Source organism: Neodiprion fabricii, chromosome 5 (assembly GCF_021155785.1).
Source record: "Neodiprion fabricii isolate iyNeoFabr1 chromosome 5, iyNeoFabr1.1, whole genome shotgun sequence".
Taxonomy (NCBI): Eukaryota; Metazoa; Arthropoda; class Insecta; order Hymenoptera; family Diprionidae; genus Neodiprion; species Neodiprion fabricii.
Genome location: NC_060243.1, coordinates 10,811,636 through 10,838,206, shown reverse-complemented (window position 1 = coordinate 10,838,206; position 26,571 = coordinate 10,811,636). Strand labels below are relative to the sequence as shown.

Below are 26,571 nucleotides of genomic sequence, written 5' to 3'. Positions count from 1 at the left end.
GATCTGCATCCAGCGTTAAAATCCGATAAAACGAAAGGAGAACTGCAGACGTGGTTTCACGCGATCGTTGGAATATTGAATAATCCCCGCATGTGCGGTTGAAAGTGAAAGTATGTATCAAGGTGCCTCAAAAAAGGAAACTTAATTATTAGGGTTCCGTACTTCAAAAGCAAAAAACGGAATCCTCGTAGAATTACTTCGTCGTCTGTCCGTTCGTCCGTCCGTCTGTCAAGACCCTTTTTCTCAAGAACAATTAGAGGTATCAAGTTGAGATTAATATCAAATACTAAGGTTTATGGTCCCTTGGATGTGTAAAAAAATCAAGCTTCTAAGTCAACGCAATCAAAAGATACGGCCATTTATGTCACATATTTTCATACTGGCAAACTCACTCATCAAAATTTATAGGGTACTTTCCGTTGACTTAGAATTCTCAAATTCGGAGAGAAGCAAGGTCTTACAGCTCAAGTAAAGAAAAAAAATCCGAAAATAGTCAAGTTGTAGTTATATCACATAAAAAAAAAAAAAAATCAAATTTGTACGGAACCTTCAGCACGCGAGTCCTATTCGCACTTGTCCGGTTTTTTTTCGATCGGCCACTCCATGAAACCATAGTTAATAACGTAATACTGAACTTGTTAAAAGTAAAACGCCGTGCAACGTTTCTTGCAGGTTTCGTATCAACATTTTGTATTCACTGTCTGATTAACACGTAAAATATCCAATTCTGACGAATGGATAGAGATTACCATTTCTCTATACAATGGACGGAACTTTATATGGTAGCGTTTGACAAGTCATTCGGTTTCGTACAAATCATGGCTATGGAGATCATTTGAAGTTCTACGATCTTCGAGATATATAAATATGAATATTCGCGATGAATACGTCGAAATCAGATAAAATGGAACGTTATATTAAATGTTCAGCTGAAGTATGAAACACTTGGAAAAACGTTTCCTGGTAAAATGCTTCAGGGTGATGAGACCTTTTAATGGGATGAAGGCACTATCAATTTACCAACTTTGAACATTGGATATAAGTGACTTGCGAAAAATTAAGACGCTGCAAGTTTAAAATTAGAAACCGTACGAATAATATTGCACATTCCTGATTTTTATTAAATTCAGTAGCGTTTTAAAGACTCCTATTATGAAAAGTTTTGCACTGGATTGTAAAAGTATTAAGGTGTAATTTTCCACCAGGTAATTTGGTACATTCATGAGATTCGAATTACTATGACTTTTAACAATTATTGTATACTACATCACATTTCTTATAGTATACACTACATACTAAAGGAACCGAATCTCAGTATAGGAGCATTTTTTCAGCCAAGCCATCAAAAAAACGCTTGTTAAACGGTCGGTCTGGGTAAATCTGGGGCATCCGGATGAAGCGTAAGCCTGGTGTACCATGAAGAATAGAACGAGTACGAGTGAAGGTGTTGATCGTGATGACGTTGTGGTGGCTAATATCGTCCTTCGTTCCAATCACATCCCTTAATCGCGTGGAATCGTTGGATTCCTCTTGGAGAGAACTTCCACGCTATATCTTCCGGAGTTTTACCTTTGGCTTTCGATTTCATCAGAATGATCCTTAACCCCGAAGACGAGAGCCCTCCCTCTCCGTTTCTCAGTGCCGTTGCCTTTTTTTTTTTTGCTCCAACCGAGCAAATTTATCACTCTCTCAAACTTCGAGTCTGTCTATCATCGCCTTGTAATTCTCTCGAGGAATTACACACTGTAAGAGAGCTCGCTTCGCACTATTTTTACGAGCTTGAAGATTGGCGGAATTAAAGTTAAAGTAATGGGATGTCAGAATTATTTAAATTTAGACTTGATGGACGCATCACTTATGATCGTACATAAAGGAGTGACCGTTGCTGAAAATTGTGGTTATCCTACCACTGCGCTAATTATTCTCAAATTAAAAGGTGGTATGAATATACGAGTTTTGTCACAATAGACAGTCAAAGTTCCTTAGCGTCTGACGATGTTCTACATACTGCTGTTTGTTGACCCTGTTTGGTTCAACTCTTAAGCAGGAAGAAAAAGATTCTTTGTACCACTGCATTCAAACTCAAGCAAAGGGGAATCTTGACCAGGTCAACTTTGACGAACATCTTGCCCTGGGCCAACTAGGGGCAGGTTGTACACGCCACACCGGCTCCTCTGGCGAGGTATTACACACGGTCCTTAACTAACTCGAGACTCTGAGCATATCCAAGCCAGATGGATTGGTTCCAAGAGGATGATGTACGGCTGGTAATCAGGAGGCTGTATATCATCGATGGGATCTGACAGTCACTCGGACTACGAAATTTATTACAAAGATGAGTCAGCTCCGCACGCCGCGTGACCCTGACTCCTGGAGATGTCCTGGCCACGGCTGCAGCTAAAATCCATCCGAGAGCGTGGCACGTCGACTGGCGCAGCGTCGTTATATCCGATACCGGATACAATCCTGACCTTTAAATTGACGATTGACGTAGTTTCCGGTACGATATTTTCAGAAGAGAAACCAATTTAATTGATAACCCTCCAAGAACCTATGGAATCATTGTTGACGGCACCGCGCGCATCACTATCAAAGTCTGCGCTGAACTGTAGCCAACATTGAAAGAGGTATGAAATAGTTGTTTTTCCATTGTTTATACGGTTCACGTAACAAAACTTTTAGAAGCTTTTACATTCTCGAGCTGTAATGTATTTCACAGGCAGGACACAGACCTGGTACTATTGGAACTAAAAATTTTTACAACAAAAAAAAATTATTTATTACTGCCTCAACGACGTTGAAATTTCGAACAAAGGCTATTTTCGGGAATTTCAAAATTGAAACATCCTTATATCGTTCGGTGGCCATGTTTTGTGCAACGAAAAAAAAGGTGTTGTAAAGCCTGAGATGCTTGCGATTTTTTGTAGTACTGAAAAATGTATGTTGAAATTCGTAAGAACTTATTTTTCTAACTTTCAAATATTTCACTGCTCTTTATTTTTCTTGTTGCTTTATAGTGAACAAGAGCTTACGCGAAACTGGAGGAATGTGAGCCAATATTAAATACTGCCTAATCAAATTATTATCATTATTATTATTTTTGAAGTTTATAAAAATCCTTACAACGAGATGTTTATTGGTTTTTTTAAATATTTTTACCGAGTATGAATCTCGTATACTAAAACCAAATACACGCATCTCACCTTTGACAAAAACTTTTGTTTCGTCATACAAAACATAGCCACCGACGGATTTAAGGATATCTCAATTTTGAAATTCCCGAAAAAAACCTTTTCTTGAAATTTCATCGTCGTTGAGGCAGAAGAAAAACAAACTTTTCAGTCCAGCCCTTTCGTGTGCGCGATTTTTTAGTGAAAACATGCAAGAATCTCGGAGAAGAGCGAAATCTGAAGATGGGCCCTTTTCTGATCCGCCCTAATATACACATGGTTCAATAGTTTGAATATGCATGTAATACCTATCGTCTAACTTCGTAGAATTGACACGCCCACATATTTTTATCGGCCGCAATATCAGCTATAGCGATATTCTTGAAACCAATAGCTCTACTCGATGAAAGAGAGGAACCTTTAAATGAAATAAATACCTGTAACTAGATAGCTTATAAAATTACGGTGTACTTGGACACGATTAAGTGGCGAGGTCGCCAGACAAGGTTCTGGTGACATATGGGCGCAATTTAAACAGTCGGCAATTGTCAGTTGAGAGGTAAATTCTTGATCATTAGAAGCGTAGCTGTCCAGATACGGAGATAGCCACGAATGCCATCTAATCGCTTTTGTTTTATTACCTTTTGCAAAACCCATACAAATGGGTGCAAGCGAGGTCCAGAGTGTTCAGCATCAAATGATTCTCTATGATTCAGTACGTTCGAAACCGTTCAAAAAAGTTAATCTCACTGCGAACTTCAACCTCCTTACTGTCACTTTAATAATGTAAAAAAATAGCCTTGTCTTTTAAACCTATAGACCAGAAGTCCAAAAACAAATTATACAAATACCGCATAAAATGTAGGTGATATACGCGATGATCACGTATTTTGTGTTGTAACTAGATAAGTATATATGCATTGACAAAGTAGCGACAACTAAATAAATTCAATCACTCAATCTCGCGACTTTTTCATATCGTACCCAGTTACAAGTGATGGAAAGTGGTGGAGGAAAACTGCACAGCACGGCGAAAGCAAAGTAAGCTTCTCGAGAAAATCGAGAGTCTTAAGAGACATTGATCGATTGATGGCTAGGGAACATTACAGGTTCTTTGAAGGCCATGAAATCTGAAAGAATGTCAATCGGAAAGGCTAATATGGATAGTTCGAATGTAACAGGTAAACCTGAAACACATATATTCATGAAAGCGTTAGTCAATTAATTGCCAATATTGATGCGTCAATATGATCGGTAGTGAGTCAGGTATTTGGAACGCACATCGAAGAGTCTCTGATTGTCAAATGGACATTAGACTCATGTGAAACGATGAATTTCAGTTATATGTAATTCGGCAGGTGTTTTCCCGCTGATTGCACGATAGAATCAGGCACAACTGTTTATATACGTATAGATGAAATCTCACGATACTCTGAAGTGAAAACTTATGAATAAATAGGAGGTATTGAGTAATTTTTTGTTGTGAGAAAGGCTTCAAATCGCGTCTTTACCTCCCGTCTATGAATTTGTGTAATATTCTTTCAAAATTGTCCTTGGATGTCCATTAAATCGGCGGTACAATAGTAAACGCGCGGATAGTTTGACGAGGAATAGGTACGAGGATCATGTAAACCAGGGTCAAGGGTCATGGTGTAAATCGTCGGCGTAACAGTCGTGGAAGCAATTCTGCTACGGCAGAAGTTAATATTCTGCAGGTAAAATCAGTCACGCAAATTACTTGGCACTTGGTAAGAAGTGGGGTTACATTGTTTCATCGACGGGTTTTAAATCCGTTGAAGCGTGAGTCAAGTATAATGCTGCGTTTAGAATTCTCGAAAATTGATACTATGATGCAAAGAACGGTATTAGAAAGTCATCACGCCGAACGATCATAATGGCCAGAACTTGGATTACAAATAAGATAACGCTCCCAAGAATGACTATGCTGGTTCCAAATCAGTTATCGAGACTTTGTGCTAGGTGAAAATTTTTTCAATCCCTCAATCGGTAAAATGGCCGTTGCATTAATTCACATCAGTTGTATGTATGTATATACATAGAAGATGACGGACAACAAAATACAAACATTGCACGACTGTCAATTAATTTGATGTAAGTTAGATTGAAAATTCATTTAATACCGCGTTAATAAGTAGTAACAAATTGAGGTTTAACATTGCCTGAATAATTGATTCGAAAGAGGAAACAAACTGACAGTTTGCGCGACCATCGTAACTCATTGGCAAATGCTTCAAAACATTTTGTACCCAGGCACATGGTTAGTTCAAAGCGTAAGCAAATAACATACAACTTTTCCTCAGGGTCTAGACACGACACGAAACGTATTATTGTAGAAAGAAACCTACGTTATCATCGCAGTGGGTGTTTTGTGATAGAAGCGAATCTTTAATGTCCTCATTCGAACACATCAATTTGCGTAGGTAAGACCTCGCTAACAAGTACAGTACCAGAGCTGTACCTCATCGATTTTCTGTATTCTATGACAAGGTACAGTATATAAAAAAAAAATTGAAAACACATTTCCTTGGCGCGACAATTTGGTTGTCTAAGGGGCAAGAAACACCCTGATGGTTTACCACCAAAAAATAAGGAGAGCACCCCCTGAAGGTCAGAATACCGCGCATATTTTAATCTGTTGATAGTGAATAATGTTCGATTGGCTTCATCGAGAACATTTACGTCACTATCGAGAAATTGTAAACAGTATATTTTTGGGAGTAAATGGTAGGGTCGGTTTTTCCTCCTTGAGCAACTGACCGACTGACAATTCAGTTAGCAATAAAAATGCCTTTTAGCCAGACAGAAAAATGACGGCATTGATGCACTCGTAGTCTCCTGTTCCACTAATTATAAAGTCGCCAATTAGACCGATTACGACCATGAATCTCACCGGAATTGGGGTCTAGATCAAATATAAGGAGCGGCTCGATTACTTTGGAGTCAAAAACGGCTTCATTACCAGATCTGATACTTTGACTTATTTCCAAAAGTCTTTAGGTTTTTTCTCGCGAGTATTCGCTCAAAAAGTGCAAATATAGCACGCCGTTTCCTTCTGGAAACACGTCGTTACGAGTGTTTTTCAAAACTCGATTTGCAGCACGAAAACTTTGAGAATTGCGAAAGAATCTTGGGTCTGGGTTGCTTATGAATTTTTCTCCGTACCCATAACCCTACTGCTGGAAAGACTGCAACTCCTGCCGGGCTATAGGTTATTGGGTCGCTGCTATTACGCGATCTTCGTGAGAATGAGTCGCTCGGCAATCTCTATGAGCCTCTTATCCAAAAGGGGATCCTCTCTAGTTCCTGCATCACCCCTTCATTATTTTTGACTATTCGTTCGTTAATGCGCCTGACGAATTGCCTCAGAGGCACGCGACCGCACGGAATAAATAAAGATCGTTAAGCTTCCTCGGAAAGACCAGGTCAACATAAAATAATCCTCAGCCATGTCTGAGAACGAATCGGTAAGTCGAGAAGATACGTTTTGCGATTTTAGTACGTAGATCGCGGAATTTCAAAGTAGTTAGAGGTACTAATTGAAAAAAGGACGTGAAAGAGGACAGTGGTTCCAAAGTTTGAAGCCGGATCCATTTCTCACCCCAACTAGGATTGAGAAATATGAATTCAATGAAATTAAATAGAGAATATCATCGAACTAGCGTGTATAATTTTGGATATATGTCGAAACGTTTAATCTTCTCTTACGCGCAAGGCGAACATGGCGGCGATACTAATAATGAACTTTGCTAGGATCGTGATAAAAATCGCAACCTTCAGTGTTAGTTATTCACTTTGATGAGACGACGAGTAAAACAGGCCCCATTATGAACCCAATTAAAATAACATGCACTATTATTTCCATTCTTTCATCACCGTCGACCGGGTTAAAAACTAACAAAGGCTGGATGAGTTTTACACTTGGTGAAGGTTACTTTCTCCGTGGGTTAAAAGAAAAAAAAAACTGAGAATATGTGGCAGAAAAGTAAAACAAATCTCAAATAAATCGCAGTAAGTGTACTCACCGACTAAAGGCACCATTAACGTGTAGATCGGTTGTGAACCGGAAGTTGCCTTGGCGATTGCCTGAAGTTGAGGCAGATAGTCAATGAAACAATTTGTGTCCGGAACCAGTTGCCTTGGTTTTACTTCGATTTCCACGGATACTGTAGACTTCTGCAATATCGCCTGCAACAGAAGTTGAAGAATTAAAAATGAGGGCTCATACAAATAAAAAATTCACGACTTTTCAGAATTATACACATTTTTACTAATTTTTTTAGTATTTTGCTTCCGAAGTGCAACGCACGTTATTATGCTTGCATCAATGTGTGCATAGGCATAAAGAACTACCTCATTCTTGGGGATAATAACCGAGCATTTTATTTATTCTTTTGTTTCCTTAGGCAAACGAGTAAAACGTGTCCATTGCAGTAGCGGCGATACAGACGGCTCGTTAGCACGTCTGAGTAATAATTAGTACCCTTAAACCTGTGAAGAAAAATTATCACGGATTTAGTTCACTATGGTACCAAGTAACCATGTACTTATTCGAAACGTTTGTATTTAAGTGCTGGAGAATTCACCGACTATCCTTACGTTTCGATACTTAAAAATGTTCAATTGTCTCCCCCTTGGATCGTACTCTCATTCTAAAAATATTTCAGGCTACTGAAATAGTCGGCTTTCCAATTTTATTTTCATTGGAAAAATGTCTTCCATTCATATTTTCAAAAGTTTTCCGAAAAATTTGCGACAGTAATAATGGATGGGTTAGTAATCGTCTTAAGAAGTTCGTTGGTAACACCCGCATTCCCACAGAGGATACTAAAAATCCCAGAGAACACTGTCCATTTGTGGTCGGACCGATTTGAGACCTCAACTTGCCGATTTCGCGCTTGACGGACGAGACCCATCTTATAAATTTTACGCGTCGCCACTCAGGTCCTCATCGACACGCCGAGGAAGTGAACTCGGAGGTGGGGGACAAAACTTGGAAAGTTCAATATTGCGAATGGTCGATATATCGAAACCTCGAACATGCGAAAATCAAGATTTCGAACGGTTCAACTTTAGTTATTTTATTTTTGCATTTTGAAGTTTCGATATATCGAACATTCGCAATATCGACCCTTCCAAGTTTTGACCCCCATCCGAAATCAGATCCTCGCGTTCCACAGTCTCGCACGATATGCGCGACGCTGCTACGGTCGGTAGTACATAATTACAAATGGAATTTCATCAACGATCTCAGGTACCCACTTATTTTCATGTTGCACTTAGGAAATCAGCTTTAATTTGACTAGCAAACTGGAATTGCATTCTGCTATCGTCTGTAAATAGCGAAATTCGATAATTCCGGACGTTCGAAGTCTCCCACGGCGCTAATGAACCAATAATATACAACCATGGACTTCGCAGCTTTGTTCTCGCGGAACGTAATATCATCCTGCAGGCTCCTTATTATGAATTGTAATGCCACCTGGCTACGAGACCTGAGATATTTCTCACAAAACGGTAGTCGACAATCTTACGCCGATTATATTATACAATAGTCAAAATAACTGAGACTGTACCAGAATTATGAAAGTTAATTTTTTTACATTTTACCTCTCTATATTTCGACTTTTCGGTATTTCAACTTCCAATATTTAAAATATTCTGTATGATGGATATTAGCGTCTTTGAAAATTCGACATTGTGTTTCTTCTCTTTTTTAATTTTTCTGCATTCTTACCCCCAATCGTCAGTAAAAACAATAAAAGGGAGGTAACTCAGATTTCGACTTGAACGATGAATATTTCTAGCGTCGAAACTTGCGTCCAATATCGGAAAAAGAGAGTACCGTGAAGTCGATGATATAAAAGTTATTTCAGGTATTGAATTAAAGAAAACGAAATGGTGACTTTATTTCAGGATATTAGTCGTAGTCTCGTCTTAGTTATCTTTTCACATACTATCAATATGTAAGATAACGCAACACTATTCGGTTCAACTAACAATAGAAAATAAATCAAACTTCAATGTTCACAATGGAACTGTACAACTAGGTAAATCCTAGGTCATCTCACTCACGCTCACATTATTATAATTAGAACGATTCAAACTAACGAAGATAACTAAGAAGTGAAAAATAACGGTGATGACACAGCGTCACACACAAACTACACACACTTTTGCATATATATATATATACATGCTTATCACGGGTTATGCAAGGGCAGAGTAAAGAAATAAAATATCATTTGCAAAACGAAACAGCTCAATATAAGGTACAATTTGGTAAATTGAACTTGAAATAAAATACGGTGCCAAAACTCGAGTAATGACAACCGATCGCGAAACTTTTCTGTTGGTAATCTACTGCGCAATCACAAGTAGAGGCCAATTACGCCTAGAATTATGAGCAAACGAGTAGGAGAGTCAAGAGTTAAAGAAGAGCTTACCTAAGAGGGTTCCAAAACTCTATTAGAAACATAAAATTGAAGGGAACTTGATATAAAAAAAGAAAAAAAAGAAAAACAAAGGTATTAAGGGAAGAGTTCACACGTTTGCCCGGAGTTGCTGGTCGTGAAGAAGTCCGGTAATTTTTGAGTCATGCCTTCGATGAGTCGGAAAATCGGGGAAGAGCAAAATTGGTACAGTGTATCACCGTGAGCAGACAGATGCTCACGTCATGTTTTCTGGCGAATGGAGCTGATTGTACTTCGGAAGGCGATAGAAAACAGCTTCGATAGTAAGAATAGAGTAACAACATTTTGACAGTTTCGTGATACGGACCCAAGAGCTTTTTAACGGGCGCTACACAGCTTCATGAAGATTTTTAGGTGCTAATTTTTGCCATCGAAGGTGGATGTCTCTGGTATTGGCTGACTTGTAAGCCCGACTATTATTCATGCCCCCTTTCAGCGGGTTGCTGATATACAAAATTTGACTGGCCGAAGCAATAAGCGTTGTGAGAGACACCGCTACTCCTGCTGAAGCATTAAGAATACCTATCGGCATGGAGGTGCACGATGGTGGTGCTGGTCCTACGAAGACCAGGGATGCTGATGTGTTGCAGGCAGGGGAGGCAGTGAGGCAAAACACACTATTAGTAATTGTTCTATGGAACTAAATGACAGGCCATATATTGAGATCTTTTGATACCATGAATGCCGTGTACGACAGAGTTTGAGTAAATATAGCGAATGTTTGGGAGAGGAAGCGAGGGTTGTGTACGAAGTGATTTGCCACGTCACGAACATAGTGCCTGTCAAAATAACGCCGACTCATAAAACGCCAGTAAATATACCATAATACGAAGGGTCTTTGTCTAGGTAAGACTACTTTATAATCATACAACAAACTCGATTTATACTGTCCGCTGTTGACTTTTTAAAGGGACATTCTGGTCTAGAGGTCTGGATTTCAGGCGTTTTTTCGCGCTTGACATAAAAAGAAATGGAAACATTTTCACCATCCAATTTTGCACAGAAATTTGGAAAATTTTCAAAGAACCTGCAGTTCAATTTTTGCGAAATAAAAATGTAGATAAAGCAATTGCGATCAGAGAAGCACAACTTACCAGAAACCAATCTAAAAGAAGCAGGAAATCCTTCGTAGTAGAATCGGTCTCATTTTGACCTTAAAGTCTTTCAACACTTTTATCCAGCCAGAGCACTTCAAGATAGACGATATGCGCACACCCAACGATCTTATTAAACAAAACTGTTTAGTAGCAACGTGAGATTTAACAAATGCTTATTGTGTAGTTCCAACTCCATTTAAAATCCCTTTGAGGATTCAGTTTCACGGCCAATTTTTCAAGTTGTATGCCTACCCTTTACAAAGGTAATGAAGTCTGCGGTACTCCACGTTAGAGACAGAAAATTTATACTGGTTTTACAATTAGTTTTGTCGAAAATTCAACCAAGCTAGCGCGAATAACTTGAAATAAATCTCGTATGAATTGACTAACCTACCGTTTATCCTCAATGAGGATCAAAGCCGCAGATTATTTGCTTTCATTTTAAATTCACAAAAAATGACAGTCAAGTTTTCACAAAATACAAACTGCAGCTCATACCAATCTATGAATACAGATTGGAAAAAAAAGCAGTGCGAAATTGGAGAGTTTGTATCACTGGTACGAACGTTCTGCTGATGCTTTCCAACTATGGAATACAAATGGAGATATTTGAAGGATTTTTAAGAATAAAAATGTCTAGCCTGAAATGCCACAAAGAATTTTTAAGCTTGCATGACTTCACTTACAAGAGTGGAAATGAAACTTTATGAAAGCCATCAGCCCAATAGATGTTTTGGATTTTGCTATGGAAATCTTCTCTGACGTGTCCTTATCTGGATGAAATGCTTTTGTGGGTAGAGATAGAGTCAATGTATTCTAGGAGCTTGAATATGATCACATCACATTAATTATTTAGAGTTGATGACAGCTTTCTATGCTTTACAAGGTTTTGCAACAGATATAGGAGATATTACCACATTTCGGTGGTATATAATTTGAAGAATTGACTAAGGTAGCTAAGGAAATCTAGAAAAAATGTGAGGCATGCAGGGTGTGCATGCTCAACTGTTAAATCTTTCTGATTCGTGCACTATTGTGAAAGGTTCTCAGTTTTCTGACTCTTTCTCCACAACCCTTGCTGTCTGACTTTACTCAACTTCTTCTCGAGTCAACTCGGTCGACTATTCTTTATCGAATCTTCTTTTTAATTCTTCTCAACTGACTCTCCATCTCTAAATTTGACTTTCGCCAGCCAACTGTTTCCTCGTTTATAAAAAAGGCTTGCTATTGTTTCTTATTCTCAAGGAGTGATTGATTATTCCAAAATTTATATCATCTGGATCTATAATGAGCTAAGCTTATCCCCAAAACAGTTATTTTGAAATCTTGCTAATTGTTCTTTGGATTTCACTCTTGAGCCAAGGGTAGGTAGTAGGAAAGTTACTTCCACTCCAGCTCTTTTTAAGGGGATATTTGAATAACAAGCTTTTATATACATATATGTAGAAAAAAAAAATATTTATATGAGCTAATCTCAGTTCTGTAAGCGTTGTATTCGATAGCAAACGTCACTTGTTGCCTGAAAAGATTTACTGCCGCACGTGTATGTGAGTTGGTGAAAGTTCGAAAATATCATATAAGCAGATTTTTCCCGACAGCGAATGAGAAAAAGAAAATAAATTGAAGATATTCGCAAACACAATAAACGTTGGTCCGCGATTTTCGGACAGGGGACCCGGTGTTCAGTCTAGCTACTATTCGTTGAGTTGGAAAGAAATATTCTGTGCTGATAAATAAACCGTTAAGCCTTACTCAAAAGTGAAAGATGCTGTATATATCTATAGTGTTCTAAAGCTCTTAGCCTGCTAGCGTGTGAAAGAATGCGCTGGTTATAAAAGACACGTGTGCGACCGTTTCTAGAATATTCGTATGTTATTTTACTTTTTATCTAACTATGATTTCGAGTATATTCTCCATAGTCGATATGTTACCCTGGAAGAAAAAACCGTCGAATTTACCAGGAAATTCGAGTTAAATGGGTATCGACACAAAAATAGTTTCTATATTGTTAGATTTACAAGTACCTATTCAGGGTAATTATAATTGTCAATATTATATTTACTGATTATTGCAACATTAAATTTGTTTATTTAGTTTAATACATTTTCTCAATTGAATAGTTAGTTTGGTTTCGCAACAACATTAATTTCTCACAATAGTTACAAGAAAATATCGTACGATTGACTATATCAAGAAGAATAGTAAGATTTACTACATTTTCTGATTGCAGTTAAAAAAATATGTTTTTTTTCGATAATGGTGGCGGAGTAAAAACGTTAAAGATTGTGCAATAACCACAGCCAGACATTTTCCTCGTTGTATTATGCAAAAATGCATTACATGCCAGATTTTGAATAAAATATTCGTGTAATAACCCGGATTTGGATTCGCTTCGAACCGTAAGAACACACGAAAAATAGCCAACGAGTGACCTTCGTTTGAATTCAGGCCGGAATTCGCATGGACGATTATTAGATAAGTCTTCGACGATGGCATTTGCCGAAGCAGCGGTGCCTCGAATATTGACTGTACGACTGAGCGAGGCATGCGTGGAATCTATAGCAATTTCAATTGCTGTTTGAACGCAAACAGCATAAGAAGTGCTTGCAGCCAGTGGCAAATGTCAGACATGCTTGACGATGGGTTAGAATGTAAAAAGAGGCCAAAATCGGAATATACCGTGGCGGTATCAGGAAACTGAACATCTAACTGTGCACACTCAAAATCATGTGGTTCCAGTGGCAGATTTAGCTAATTTCCGCTGAATTTTCCCTCTGCTTGCCAGATTGACCAATTAATTACGGTCAGACGTAAGCCATGAGAATTGGTAGGTGTCTCGAAATTACGTTGCAACATAAATTTAAGCAATCCCAAACCAAACGGTACCCGATTTATATTTCCGTGAACTAAATTTCCTTTCCGCTAAAATCCCTCCGAATAAAATCTCTCGGACGGTTCTCCCTGACTAAAATCTCCGGGGTAATGAATAACAAATAAATTAGCATAAATAAATATACCCAGCATACATGGAAAAACTTGTGAAATTTAAAATAAACGACTAGATTAAAATTAATGTCCGGGGAAATTTTGTGATGCCGGGGATTATGCCAGTGGGAATTTTTCGAGTGCGGCGATTTTTTCCTGCGGGAGAATTGAGTCATTGTCGGAGGGATTCAATCCTGGAACCACACGCGTGTGGGAATCGTTATTTTCGCTTAACTACTCGGAAACAATTATCATTTGCGTGTGCTCCAAATAGGAATTATAATTTGCCTTGCAAACAGCAGAGAAAGGAGTAATTTGTTTACACTCCCATGTCGATCGAGCCCATTGCTACCAAACATATGACGTTTTGCCTGTTCAGCCTCTCGGTCATAGACAGAGCCAAGAGATTCATGAATGAATGCGGACTAAGCTTTAGTATTCTATCGGCATGCAACGTATTCATATTTAAGCTTATGTACACGTGTCGCATCAACTTACGTACGTATGTGTGAATGTTTATCGGTGCAGCGAGTCTATTTGAAGACATAATAATGGATGGACCTTACGAAAGTATAAGTAATGACGTACGTATGAAGTTTGAAGGATTAATGCTGTGATAAAATTACGAGATATATTCTCTTTGGTTTACTTTCTTATATCTTCACGTTTTGTTTCTCTCACCATTCTTTCTTTCCGTCACTTTTTATTTTTATTCCGTATATTTTTGGTTTCTTTTACTGGTTTCGAATGGAAATTGGTTGACTATTTAAATTCGTAACACAGTTCAGCGGGTCAATGACCCCGGCCAATGCTCAGCAGTCTCCGAGTTTTGAGATCGAGATCCTTATCGCCAGTTTTATTACTTCGGAAATATATCTGGGTACGTCAGTTTAATTATGCCAAGACGCATCGCGAAATATCATATGCGAATTAATCTGATCGTGAGAAGCTTAGGTAAAGAGTTGGACGGTGTCGAAGAATCTCACCGTGATTATCGTATAATTATAACGATCGTTGGACATCCGACTGGCGCTATAACTGTTTCACAAACTCTAAATGCATTTGTTTAACCGATTTTCGGACATGGGTATAAACAGAGCAACTCGTTCATCAACGGTCTGCGCATCTAAGAAGCTTCATTATCCGTAAAGTAAGTTTGCCGTGATAATAACTCGGTCGGTTGCAAATAAAAATTCGATCCGAACATACCAGAAGATGCCTCCAGCTAAAGTACCAATAATTTTCACTCGAGAACGAAAATTAATTCACCAAACGGGCTAGTAAAGAATAATTAATTATCAAAAAAATGCTGCTGACGTTCTCTAAAAGATTACGGCGAATTTCAGTAGTATTTTTTGTCGGTTAATGATTTTTTACCAACCCGTTTGGTGAATTGATTTTCTCGAATAAAAATTATTGATGCTATGGTTGGGAACAAGATCTTGTGCTTCAGAATTCCGAGGTAATTTGGCGAAAACTGGTTTGCATTAGGTATCCGAATGCGATGAAACTCATCGAGGAACGTTTCCATGGACTTGAAATTTTGTACACGCATACCAGCCATTCTCGGAAACGTGCTCGGTCTCATTACCAACATCAAAAAATTCCTCATCATTTCGGATACTTACATATCATAAAGTAATTTACATTCAATTTTGTACTATACTGATTTTCATGTACGTACAAAAACGAATAAATGAAATAAATATGCAAAATTATTATTAATAGGATCATAAAAAGAGTTTAGCAATTTATTTTCTAGTACTGGCAACATGCAACGTTACTTTATCTCTTTTCAACTGGACCAGAATATTAACTACACGAATCGGCACAATAAATAGTATCGCATAAGATTTCGACCGCTAGAAGACTCAAACGTTGTATGAGAATTAGATATATTTGGTACATTTTACTAAAAAACGTTAATTTCTTTTATTGTGGGGATCAATGTTGGATAGCCACAAATATCTGGAAAGAAAAGTCACCTATTTTCTCAACTTTAAAAGGACTTGAAATTAGGATATTTTTACTGTTTTCCACACAAACGATTCACCAAAAGCTTTCAAACATATTTTCTCTAAATTGTTGTAAATTGAATGTATATATTTTTTCAATTGCGAGGACTGACTTTGTAAATTTATGAATCAATTTTATACCGTGGGAGTTCTGTAAAATATTCAGCGACATAATTAGAAAAAATTGATTGATAGAAATACATTGATACGAATCACCATTCCTTCGTCAGATCGTTACGTTACTTGAGATACAGGGTCGTCGCTTTAAACAGCCCTAGGCCAGGGTTGTGAAATTTTTAATGGAAGAGTAACGCATTAACAATTCAGTTTTTATTCCGTAATGTGAATAAGTTTCATTCATAATTAAAATTTAACGGGTAATGGAAATTATTTCCCATTAAAAGTTTAAATATAATGGTTAATGGGGATTATTTTTCATTAGAAATTAAAATGTAATGGTTAATGGATATATTTCGCGTTAAAAAAAAGTAATGCAATATCTACTATCATGCCCCAGGCGAATATCGCGGAAACAAAAAGAAATATGAGTCTACTTTTGGAGTGTGCCGTTTTCAAATTTTGCAAATAGTGCCCGATTTTTGATAGGGAACACTTATTTTGGATATCAGTAGCTGATAGCGAAATCCCAGAAAAATCCAAGGACACAGGAAATAAATTTTCGTTTTAAAAACTTTTTTGTGATATTTTTGGCCTCACTTTTTCTATCCCAATTTCTTAGAATTTGTTAATCGAGTTTCTTTTTTACCTTTATCTCTGCACACTTTGATTTCGTCATCTCAGTAACATTGCGTGACACATTTTGTCAGGTCTCTCAGTTTCTAAAATATTTACTTGTGCTAATTAAGACCGTTCTGTATAATAGTCGAGTTTACAGTTTGTTTTGGAAATATTGATATTAATTTTTTTCTACGTGGATTAATATTCCCTTCCTTTTCGAGTATTTTCAAGTTTAGCAAAACTGCACAACAGCCGTGTAGAATGTTTATTTTACGTCGTGACAAAAATTTTTACGGTTTCAGTTACAGTCAGGAAATTTTTGCGGTCAAACCAAAGAATCATCCTCCTTCATCCGTCCATCGTAATACGGGGAAAACCGCTTTTTTCCCCGAATGTCCCATTAGCAAGGAAGTTGATCGACGTCTGAATCTGTAATCCATAGGTCTTTACTCCGGTTTTAAAGACATTGGTAAATTCCTAAACGGCCATACGTGTACCGTTGCTCAGTGGTTGGCCACTGCCGGATAGCGCAGGGCAGCCAAGTCCTGGAGGCAAGCGGTGGTCGTCTGCTACTTTCGTCGTGAGAACTTGGCTCGGATCACGCACGAGACCCGACGCCCGCGCATATTAAACGCGCACCGATACGCGCACCGAGGCGCAGCGCAACGAAACGCGCCGTTCGATTACGCATGCGCAACACTGGCCGTACGAATATATTCGAATAATAATATTTTCACGTTTCTACTGCCCGCCGGCACGCCGTCCGTATCAAATTTTAACACCACCCCGTGTCGAATCGGTGTCATACATACGTACAACTATTGACCCAGTGAAGACTGACGCGTCCGCACGGACGTTTCCTGATCGTATAAGGTATGGTGCGAAATAGGCAAGTGGAAAATGAGGAAAGAGAAATGGAAGGACGGCTGAATAACATGCACAACCACGCACATGGCTCGTCTTTGCCTTGTATCTGTAAGACAATAATGAAAAGTGTTGAGATTTTGTTTCTTCGGCACTTCCGTGTGATTGGCGAACAGGTTCTGTTATTATTATTCTTATATACTCATTTTTTTACAGTATTCATTTTTTACAATGTCAAGGTACACGTCAATGATGCGAAGGAATCAGAAGTGCCGGACTTGTAAAGATGCTCATTTAAATTATTAGCGTGTTTGAAAACTGAATTTTGGATACATTCCTTAAATGACAAAGTTACTTATCCGAATTTTTTTTTCTTCTTTTTTTTTTTTGGCTTATCCAAATATTTTCGACTATAATCAAAGCATTCGATGAGTTTTTAAATAAAATTTCCGCCCTTTATAAGCCGACAAAGGTCCATTTCTGAAATTATGAAGATCCTAGTGAAATTACAATCGGACAAATTGTTGACTTTAAAACTTATTAAATAACCGAGTAGCTTTGCTGAAAATGGGGACCAGTTAGTTTCTGCATTTAATTAATTATCATCAACGTGACCCGTATGAGGTATAGATTTATTTTTAGAAAATAATTATGACCTCACTAAATCCGTGTATTTTACCAGTTTCTCAGCAATTGATATTGCTTCTCTAACAAAGAACGACTTGAACTTGGGACCCCACGCAAATAGAAAAAATAACACCTATAATACATTTAGACTTGAGTCGAAAGTATAAACTGCATTTTATGATTTACACCCGATTACAAAAATTGATTTTCTTACAGGTTTTCAACGATTTATTGTAAGATTTTCAAGTCTCAAAAATTGTCGTCGTTCATTTGTAATTGGTGAAAATAAAATTGCAACGTTCTTGTCACTCTGGCATACTTATCGTTAGTTGTTTTTTCTTGTCAAATTTAATCGGTCCGCGATGAGGGAAGAATTTTTTTGATTTATTCAATCATTCATTATTCATCAACTCAATTATTTAACATGAGTCTATAAATGTAGAATAAAAAAAGTTCGAATAGACAAAAATAATCTTTCCGAATTCACCAAAAATAAATTGCTTTTTATATTAACGTATCGCACATCATTAGGGTAAAATTTTGAATCGAGCTTCCATTATGAGCGATAAACGATATGAGAATTTGGAATTCACGATACGTATCGTCAAGATGGTTACACGAAAATCGAGCGATGAATTTCTGGTTTGCATATCTGTTTCAAGAAGTACATGTGTGTACAACGGATATAAATTATCGATCGCGTAACTACGCATACATGTGTAATATTCTTTGCACGCGATACGAGTCCGCTATATTACGCATAATAAAGACTAACGATTTACGATGTACCGGTACATCAATTTCTTCCAAATAAATAGGAATAAAAATCAATTAAACTACGCTTCGGCTCACTTATAAGGATTACGTAATTCGAGGGGGTCAACATCCTTCGTTTTTAACCACGTGTATAATTATCGCGGAACGTGCGCATGCGTGAGAGCCGTGCCGTGTGTGCACACATTGCACGCGTGAGACACAAGCCTTGACTCGCTCGCAACCCTCTGCTGCATTGCTACGGCAGCACTGCTTATCGAGTCGTTCCATAATTCGTATTCTTACCTCTCCTGCGTTGCAAACGTGTCTCTGCAAAGTCTGAAATACGATGAAATCTGAGGAAAATATTTTATTCCACGGTGCATAAGCTCGGTAGATGTAAAACGGAGTAGGTAAGAGTTGATATCCCTGCACGCGAGATAATGCGCTTTATCGCGTAAATTATCTCGGTTTGTATGCTTGCTGATTGTACTTCACATTGTTTCAATGAAAGGAGCAAGACGCAGGAAGGATGGGTTTTTAATTTCCGTTTTATTTTTTTTTTTTCCCAAGGTAAAGGAGAGGAGGGGAGACTATTATGATCATTCTGAAAATAACAAGTTGAGTTTTCACTAGATCTCGACGTTTAAACGAGGCTTTTCTCAACTCACAACTAATTAAATTTTCCATGCGATCAGTCCAGTAATATTCAAGTTATTTGATTAACATGAAAATACAATAAATAATGCTACCTGGAGAATAGATCGAAGGATTTTGATAAGTTTTTGTTTCAATCGACGCAGTTTTTCTTAGCTTAGGACTGAACAAATTTTGTACTTTATCGGTGATATACTTTTTGAGTTATGTATATGACAAAGTAGTTCTTACGCTGGCCTCCTCATCGACGTCAGCGAACTGAACCACTTGGTCAATTTCTTGTCACTAGGAAAAGTGGCGAGAGTGGAAAAAAGAGAGAAAACAGAGGAAAGGAAGAGATGCGGTGCTTAATTGAATGATAATACGGGGGAGGATAGTGATTATTTGCATAGGCAAGCGCGCGCATGAAGAGATGTACGCTATAGCTGTATATGAGGTATTCCATGCCAACTGAGTGGACATTTTCTCTGATGCCCGCCAATTTGCTTCATTATTTTTCATATGATTCTACAACCTAAAAAAAGGACTCACCATTTTTTAAGGATTTTTCGTTCCAACCATTCTTTTTTAAAAAATGTTACAAACCCTGTTATGGTCCTAAAAAAAAACGCCTTTTTCATTTTTTTACAAAAATTCACATAATTTCTGGGTCCCAGAACAAAAATTTTGAGCCTTAGTTCAGAATGGAGAATTGATTTTTTAAATTTTTTAAATATTTTTTTGAGGAATAATTTGTCTTACTTTGTATGTACACAAATTGCAAATTTGCTTCATTATTTTTTATATGATTCTACAACGTAAAAAAAACACTCAGCATTTTTTTCCGATTTTTCGTTCCAACCGTTCTTTTTTAAAAAATGTTACAAACATAACACATGTTTTGTATACGTACAAAATAAAAATTATTCGTCTAAAAAAATTTATAAAAAAAAAAAACAAAAAATCAATTCTCCACTCTGAACTATGGCTCAAAATTTTTATTTTGGGACCCAGAAATTATGTGAATTTTTATAAAAAAAAATAAAAAATCGCATTTTTTGTTCAGGACCATAAAAGGGTTTGTAAAATTTTTTACAAAAGAATGGTTGGAACGAAAAATCTGAAAAAAAATAGCGAGTGCTTTTTTTAGGTTCTAGAATCACATAAAAAATAATGAAGCAAATTGGCGAGCGTCAGGGAAAATGTCCTCTCAGTTGGCATGGAATACCTCATATATGTACGCGTGCCGCTACGAATAGAAATGCCCTGATTATAAAGCGCAAGCCCTACCACGTCTCACTCTGATGGCTGTTTAATTATGAATACATTACTTTAGACGTTCCATGCCTGATACGCGTTCTACCTTCTCCGGTGCTACGATCTACGCGTTGAATTCATTTTTCAAATTTGCTCCAGTGCATAATTTGTATCTGGTATCAGGTGTTTATTACTTATGTTTACACACTTACACAACCATGTGCCATGTACGCGTTATATAATATACTCAGGTATACAATTTAATTTTTACTACTCGATGTACAAACATGCTGTTTCAATCAAATTTCGCTAAACGTAAGTATAAGAAATGTGAAAAGAGTTTTGTTGCCAACTGAAATTGTTTCTCGTTTCTAACGACCAAGTTATGAAAGGTGAGAATTGGTTTTTCCAGATGAACAAAAATATCCAGCGTATATATTACGGATCGGAGGACTTTGAGTAAAGAGGTAATGACTAAAAATAAGTAACGATTATTTGTAATCCCATCTTTTTTTACTCCACCATACTCCACATCCTTCAATAGTTCCTCTTCTGTTACATACTCCTACCCTATTACAACGTTTGACTCCTATAGCATTTCCCTACTCTATTCCACAGTTTCTCTTCGTTGTTTTTGAGAAATTATTAACTCGACCCTGAAAAAACTATCACTCCGAATGATGAAATGACTGTTCCACTCGTTACATTGGCATTCATGAATACGAGAATATTGATTTTGATTATCTTTGGCATCGTTCAAAACTGTTGAAGTTGATAAGATATTGAGAAAAAGTGCACGTATCGTTTTTGAAAAATTACAACTTCGGAATGGCATGGCTGTATTGGAAAAAAGGAAGACAGAATAGTTGTTCGTAGTGTATAAGATAATCGTTGATTTCGACAGGCAAATATTTAGGGTACCCACTAAAAAGATTTGCCAGGTAAAAGGTACAGTCCTCCGAACTATGATAGCATCTTCCGCATCGATAGTGAGTGAAGAATATTTTATAGTCCAGTTGATAAACTACAATATTAATTTTTTTATAAATTAAAAAATACTCGAAATTTATTAATAGTCAATGATAAAAATAGCTCCGACAATGAGACTGCTTTTTTCTTTACGCAGGTAAGCAGCTTAATCAAAAATTAGTAATATTTTTGTTCCTTTATCTATTTTCATGCATTCATTCGGATAGCGCCATATTTAACGGTTAATAACTTTTGACATGTTAGTCTGTAAAAATAAGTTAAATAGAAAATCTGTCGGAAATTTGATGACAAATAAAATAGATGATACGAATTTTATCAGTGCATCGACTTTCAAGGGAGTTTCAAGGGAAAAGAAAATACGCGACATTAAAGAAGCTGTAATTGAAAAACGGTAAGTTGAATTAAAAGGGGAATTTAATTATGTGTAAAAAAGGTCTGTATGTTTTTTATCCTAAAGTCAGCCGTTTTCGAGATGCGATGTGAAACACGTTTTTCAAGATGGCGACTACGCAGCAGGGGTGTAACCGCAGACTTTTTAAGTTAAGCTTCTTACCTGTCAACAAAACGAATCCAACATTGAAAAAACTTGTTCAGAATTTTACATCACGGGCCTATAAATTTAACCTCTATCGATTAGACTGACAAGTTTCAGGGTACCAACATAGACCTCCCATATGAAGTCAATTTCTTACAAATAATTACCTACGTGACAGCTGTTACAACATAGCGGCAAACGCATATCTGATACCGTGCCCTCTATCATTATGGTTTCAATTCCCATCGCCCGAGCATTACTTGGTCCGTCCAACAGTAAACACCAACGCTATTGCATCCAACTATATCTGCCTGTCTGTCGTTTGGACAAACTTACGATAGGTAGATATATGCAAATTCATATGCCACCAAGCTTCTCGCTCGGAGCCCAGCTGTCGGTCCTCGAGAAAAGGGCTGTCCATCCTTGAACGAAAAGCCTCGAGGAAGCAAGTTATTTTCGGCTTCCTTTTTACTGCCCGTCGGCGAGTTGGTCAGCATTCTTCATTCTTTGAAGACGTGTGGGCGGAATTAAGACACACGAAAGCTGGCATCGCTATCAATTACAGTCCATTGAGGTGGTTCCAGAAAATCGACAATTTTCATTTTTTCGAAGTCACACGTTTAATAGTTATAGGAAGAGGAAATAAGACGCCTGTTGTAATTTGAGCCCTCAATGTTAATATTTAGTGGTGCCTGGCCGTAATTTTCCATTATCCATTTGATTAATACGCGAAAATAATTTTAGTTATTTCTGAAATTTGTAGGTCAGTAACGAGGCAATGTACACGAATGTCTCATACATATTTTTATGGGGAATTCAATGCTGTACAAAAAAGGTCTGATATAATTTTTTGTAAACTCGACTCTTTCAAAAGTTATTCAAGGTTAGAGTTGAAATCGATCGGGTCATGTAGTGGTTGTAAATAGTGGAAATCGGGTAGACTCGTAAAGCACACCTACACGTTATAGACCTACACACAATACAAGGTAACCCGGCGCCCCGGCGGCAAGGAAGATTGGACATGTACACCTGGCCACCCGGGGCACGTACCTCCTTCGGGATGATCTGTGGATCTTCAGGATCATCTTGAAGCGGCATTTCCTCAAGGACGCAACGCGAAGCAAAGCGACAAGGAGAAGATCGCCACGTGGCGGTAAGTGCAGCCCGCCAAGGAAGAAGACCCGCGACGTGATCCCGATCCTCATCCTTGGATAAGAACGAGAAGTACGAGCGACGTAACTTCTGATTTCTGTAAAGCTGCTCGAGCTCTGACTCTGCCTGAAGTAATCCTACACGTCCAGATTGATGAACCTAGTTCTTTAGTCCAGCAATGCTCGTTTCCGGACCAGATAAAACAATTCGCGACAGACTTCGTGCACTCGGTGACATCTTAAAAGTCCCTTAGAACTTCCGATAAGAAGTCATACTTACTTTTCATTACACCCTAAAGTGATCGGAAAAATAGTGAGCTACTACTCAATCTCGCAAGAAGTCAGTTTGAAATATTCCTAGCATTTAAGGATCTTTATATGATTTCACTAAAATTGAACTTTGTGAGGCATACGGAGAGGACAGTTTGGAATCAGCTAACATAAAATCGGGATGAATTTATATCCACGTGATCATACTAGTTTCGGTTCGAAAAATTTACTTGTATTGTTTCGAATCGTGTTGCGATGATGATTGATTTTTTTTTTTAATCCAACATGTTTATGGACAAAACAGCCTGATTCTTTCCATTATTCCTTAATATCAACAATGACTCGTAGCTTTCCATCCTAGATACTGTACAGTCATAATTATGTACCAGTGAAAGGCTGGTTTCAGTGCTTGATTTATCTCTCCGTACATGTTCCTTAGCTCTCCGTTTTCTTTACAGGATAATTGAATGTGATACAAAATTTGGAACTCGTGTGAATGATTTCTCGCTGATTGTGTAAAAGGATGGAGACGTTAGTAAATATCGTGTGAGGTTTTCTCGAATCAAAACTCAATTATAGGAGCAGAAGTTTTGCTCTTTTTTTTGGGAGGGGGGGGCTCTTTCAGAAGTTAAGCATTTATTAATGGTTGCATCAACCCAAGAGGTTAAATCAAAGTCATAGCATAACAAATATTAAGAAGATACTTACTATTATAATATACGTGACCTTCAAAGTAGAATGACGTACCAAGAATTACTAATTTTCTTTACCAAACCGAAGCTCAGCGAAATCTGTATTTCTCTGGGTCTTGTTAGACCATTGTGTCAATTTTGGAAGTAATTATAATGACAGCAGAAATTCCGAGATTGTTTCAAACGAGCATGTTTGTTATGGACTACCGAACAAGGGAGGGATAAAGAATAAGCAGCTAAAAGAGGAAATTTATAACCTAATAACTACTTGAAAAAACGTCAAAACGTAGACAAAAATTGTCGTCCTACAATTGACCTCCCACACCGAAAACCCTTACACCATAATTACGATAAGGTGGAAAGAATTTGCCTACATCAATAGACAATGGGTTTTGATGGAAATGCAACCTTTCCAATAAGCCCAGGTGCCTTGCACCTTTCCGGTACTTTAGACTGGTGCAACAAGGCAAACATTGACATTGTCACGCATTGCCACAACCTGACTCTCCGACGTGTCCGAAGTGTCTTGGGGGAAAAACACCTGCAGAGAATCACGAGGGTGTTTGTTCTATCAATCGCTGAGCTAATAGAGCAATTGACGACCTCTTCGTAGGCGTTGGTACCTGTGACTTTATGTTGTACACAGGCCTGCAACATAACGGAGTATTGAATAATAAATTTTCTCGGGAACTTGGACAGAATTGATCAGATTCAATTTATCAAAATTTGCAACGTTTCGTTGGTTTTATTTTTGGTTTGGTTGGTTTTTTTTATATATATTTTATATATATTTATGTTTGGTTTATTTTGGTTGGTTTTATGGACCAGAGGATTTTAACGACGATTTAACCTCAAAACTTGCCTGATGAAGTTGGAAAATAAATAAAACCAACGAAACGTTGCAAATTTTGATAAATTGAATCTGATCAATTCTGTCCAAGTTCCCGAGAAAATTTATTATTCATTACATTTAACATGGATGAGAACCAAGATTTGGATAACGGAGTATGTCTGTTTCCGTGATAAGAAGTGCAAGCGGTACTGTCCAAGTTTCATCGAAAGGTTGCAGATAAGAATTTTCCGATCGACATGTTGCCTGTGGTTGTGGATTCTAGATCACATGGGTCGTGAAAAACACTATAGTCGGATACAAAATTGAGCACACCTACCATTTTCGGTTTTGCGTTCGTTTCTTGGTGATTATGTGATTCTAAATTGATGCCTGATCAATTTCTCAACTGTACAGTTACAATTTTTCCGGTGATCATGTCTGGTTCGATCCATCAGCAAAGTCAAGATTACTCTGTTAACTCACGTTAAGGTTCCTTACAATTGATTGCCCTCCCCTTCTATGAAATTCAGGACACAGAGGATTCGTAGCGAGAATAGGACACGCACTTTATAAGTTACAATATCGAAGGGCCATCTTTAAGAAAATTTTCACCGATATTTTTACATAATTAGAAATAGCTGAAATACCCGGGAGATGGGGGGATGATTCCTCTGAGTTTGAGGTAGATACGGCAACTACGGTAAAACCGACAAAAGCAATAGATCTGAGAATTTTGATGAATCAACAATTTATGGAGATTCAGCCCAATACTGGGAGTAGATACACTTGCAGTGACATGTCACGCCCTTTTTTATGCGTATTTATTTGTTCTTATGCTTGGAAAATTAATCTTATCCGTCATATTATTGAGAAACTTTCAATTGTAAGAAAGAGGGTTGAGGAGGGGGGGATGTGCGAAAACGAAGTAGATCACATCACGTCGAGAGGGGTGTAAAAAACTGCGTGACTCCCAAGATTCTCTCAGTATACAAGTCGTTCATGCAACTAACAAGTAATCCAATAATCATGAGGGAAATAATTTTGCGGATGAGGTGCGAGGACAGCCTAGCACCGTAGATAACGTAATCAAGTCGTTATCATAAGATTCAGTCGCGGGGGTGTCAGGGTAAGGGGTGCGAAAACACGGGGTAGAGAAGAAGTCTTCAAGTCCGCTGGATAAGCTTTTGGCTTCAAGTCGTGCAATCGATCTCCAATAAGTAGGCACTCAGCGGTTAATCGATCTCCTTCTAGACATGATGCACACTTCGTTGAAGTTTCCATTGATAAGTCTTCAGATTCCCATAGGCGTGTAACCTACTACCTAAAACTACTACCGTCGCTCTTTGTCTCTTTGGATTGTGTAAGATATTAAAGTCAAATATCTCTGGAAGATTCAACCTATCTCTACTCAAACAAGCAAGTATTTTTCTTGAAGTACTTCTATGGATAATTTCAATACCGTGGAAAG

At 37.7% G+C, this 26,571-nt stretch overlaps 1 protein-coding gene across 4 annotated transcripts in view; it reads right to left on the bottom strand.

The window, feature by feature from the left end:
- The window catches only part of LOC124182217 (telomerase-binding protein EST1A-like), a 241,416-nt gene that overhangs the window by 20,115 nt on the left and 194,730 nt on the right, over positions 1 to 26,571 (bottom strand). For all 4 annotated transcript variants that reach the window (XM_046569169.1, XM_046569170.1, XM_046569172.1 and 1 more), the window contains one exon: positions 7,214 to 7,376. In XM_046569169.1, coding sequence (XP_046425125.1) covers positions 7,214 to 7,376 — 163 coding nt within the window. The remainder of the gene's footprint in view (positions 1 to 7,213; positions 7,377 to 26,571) is intronic.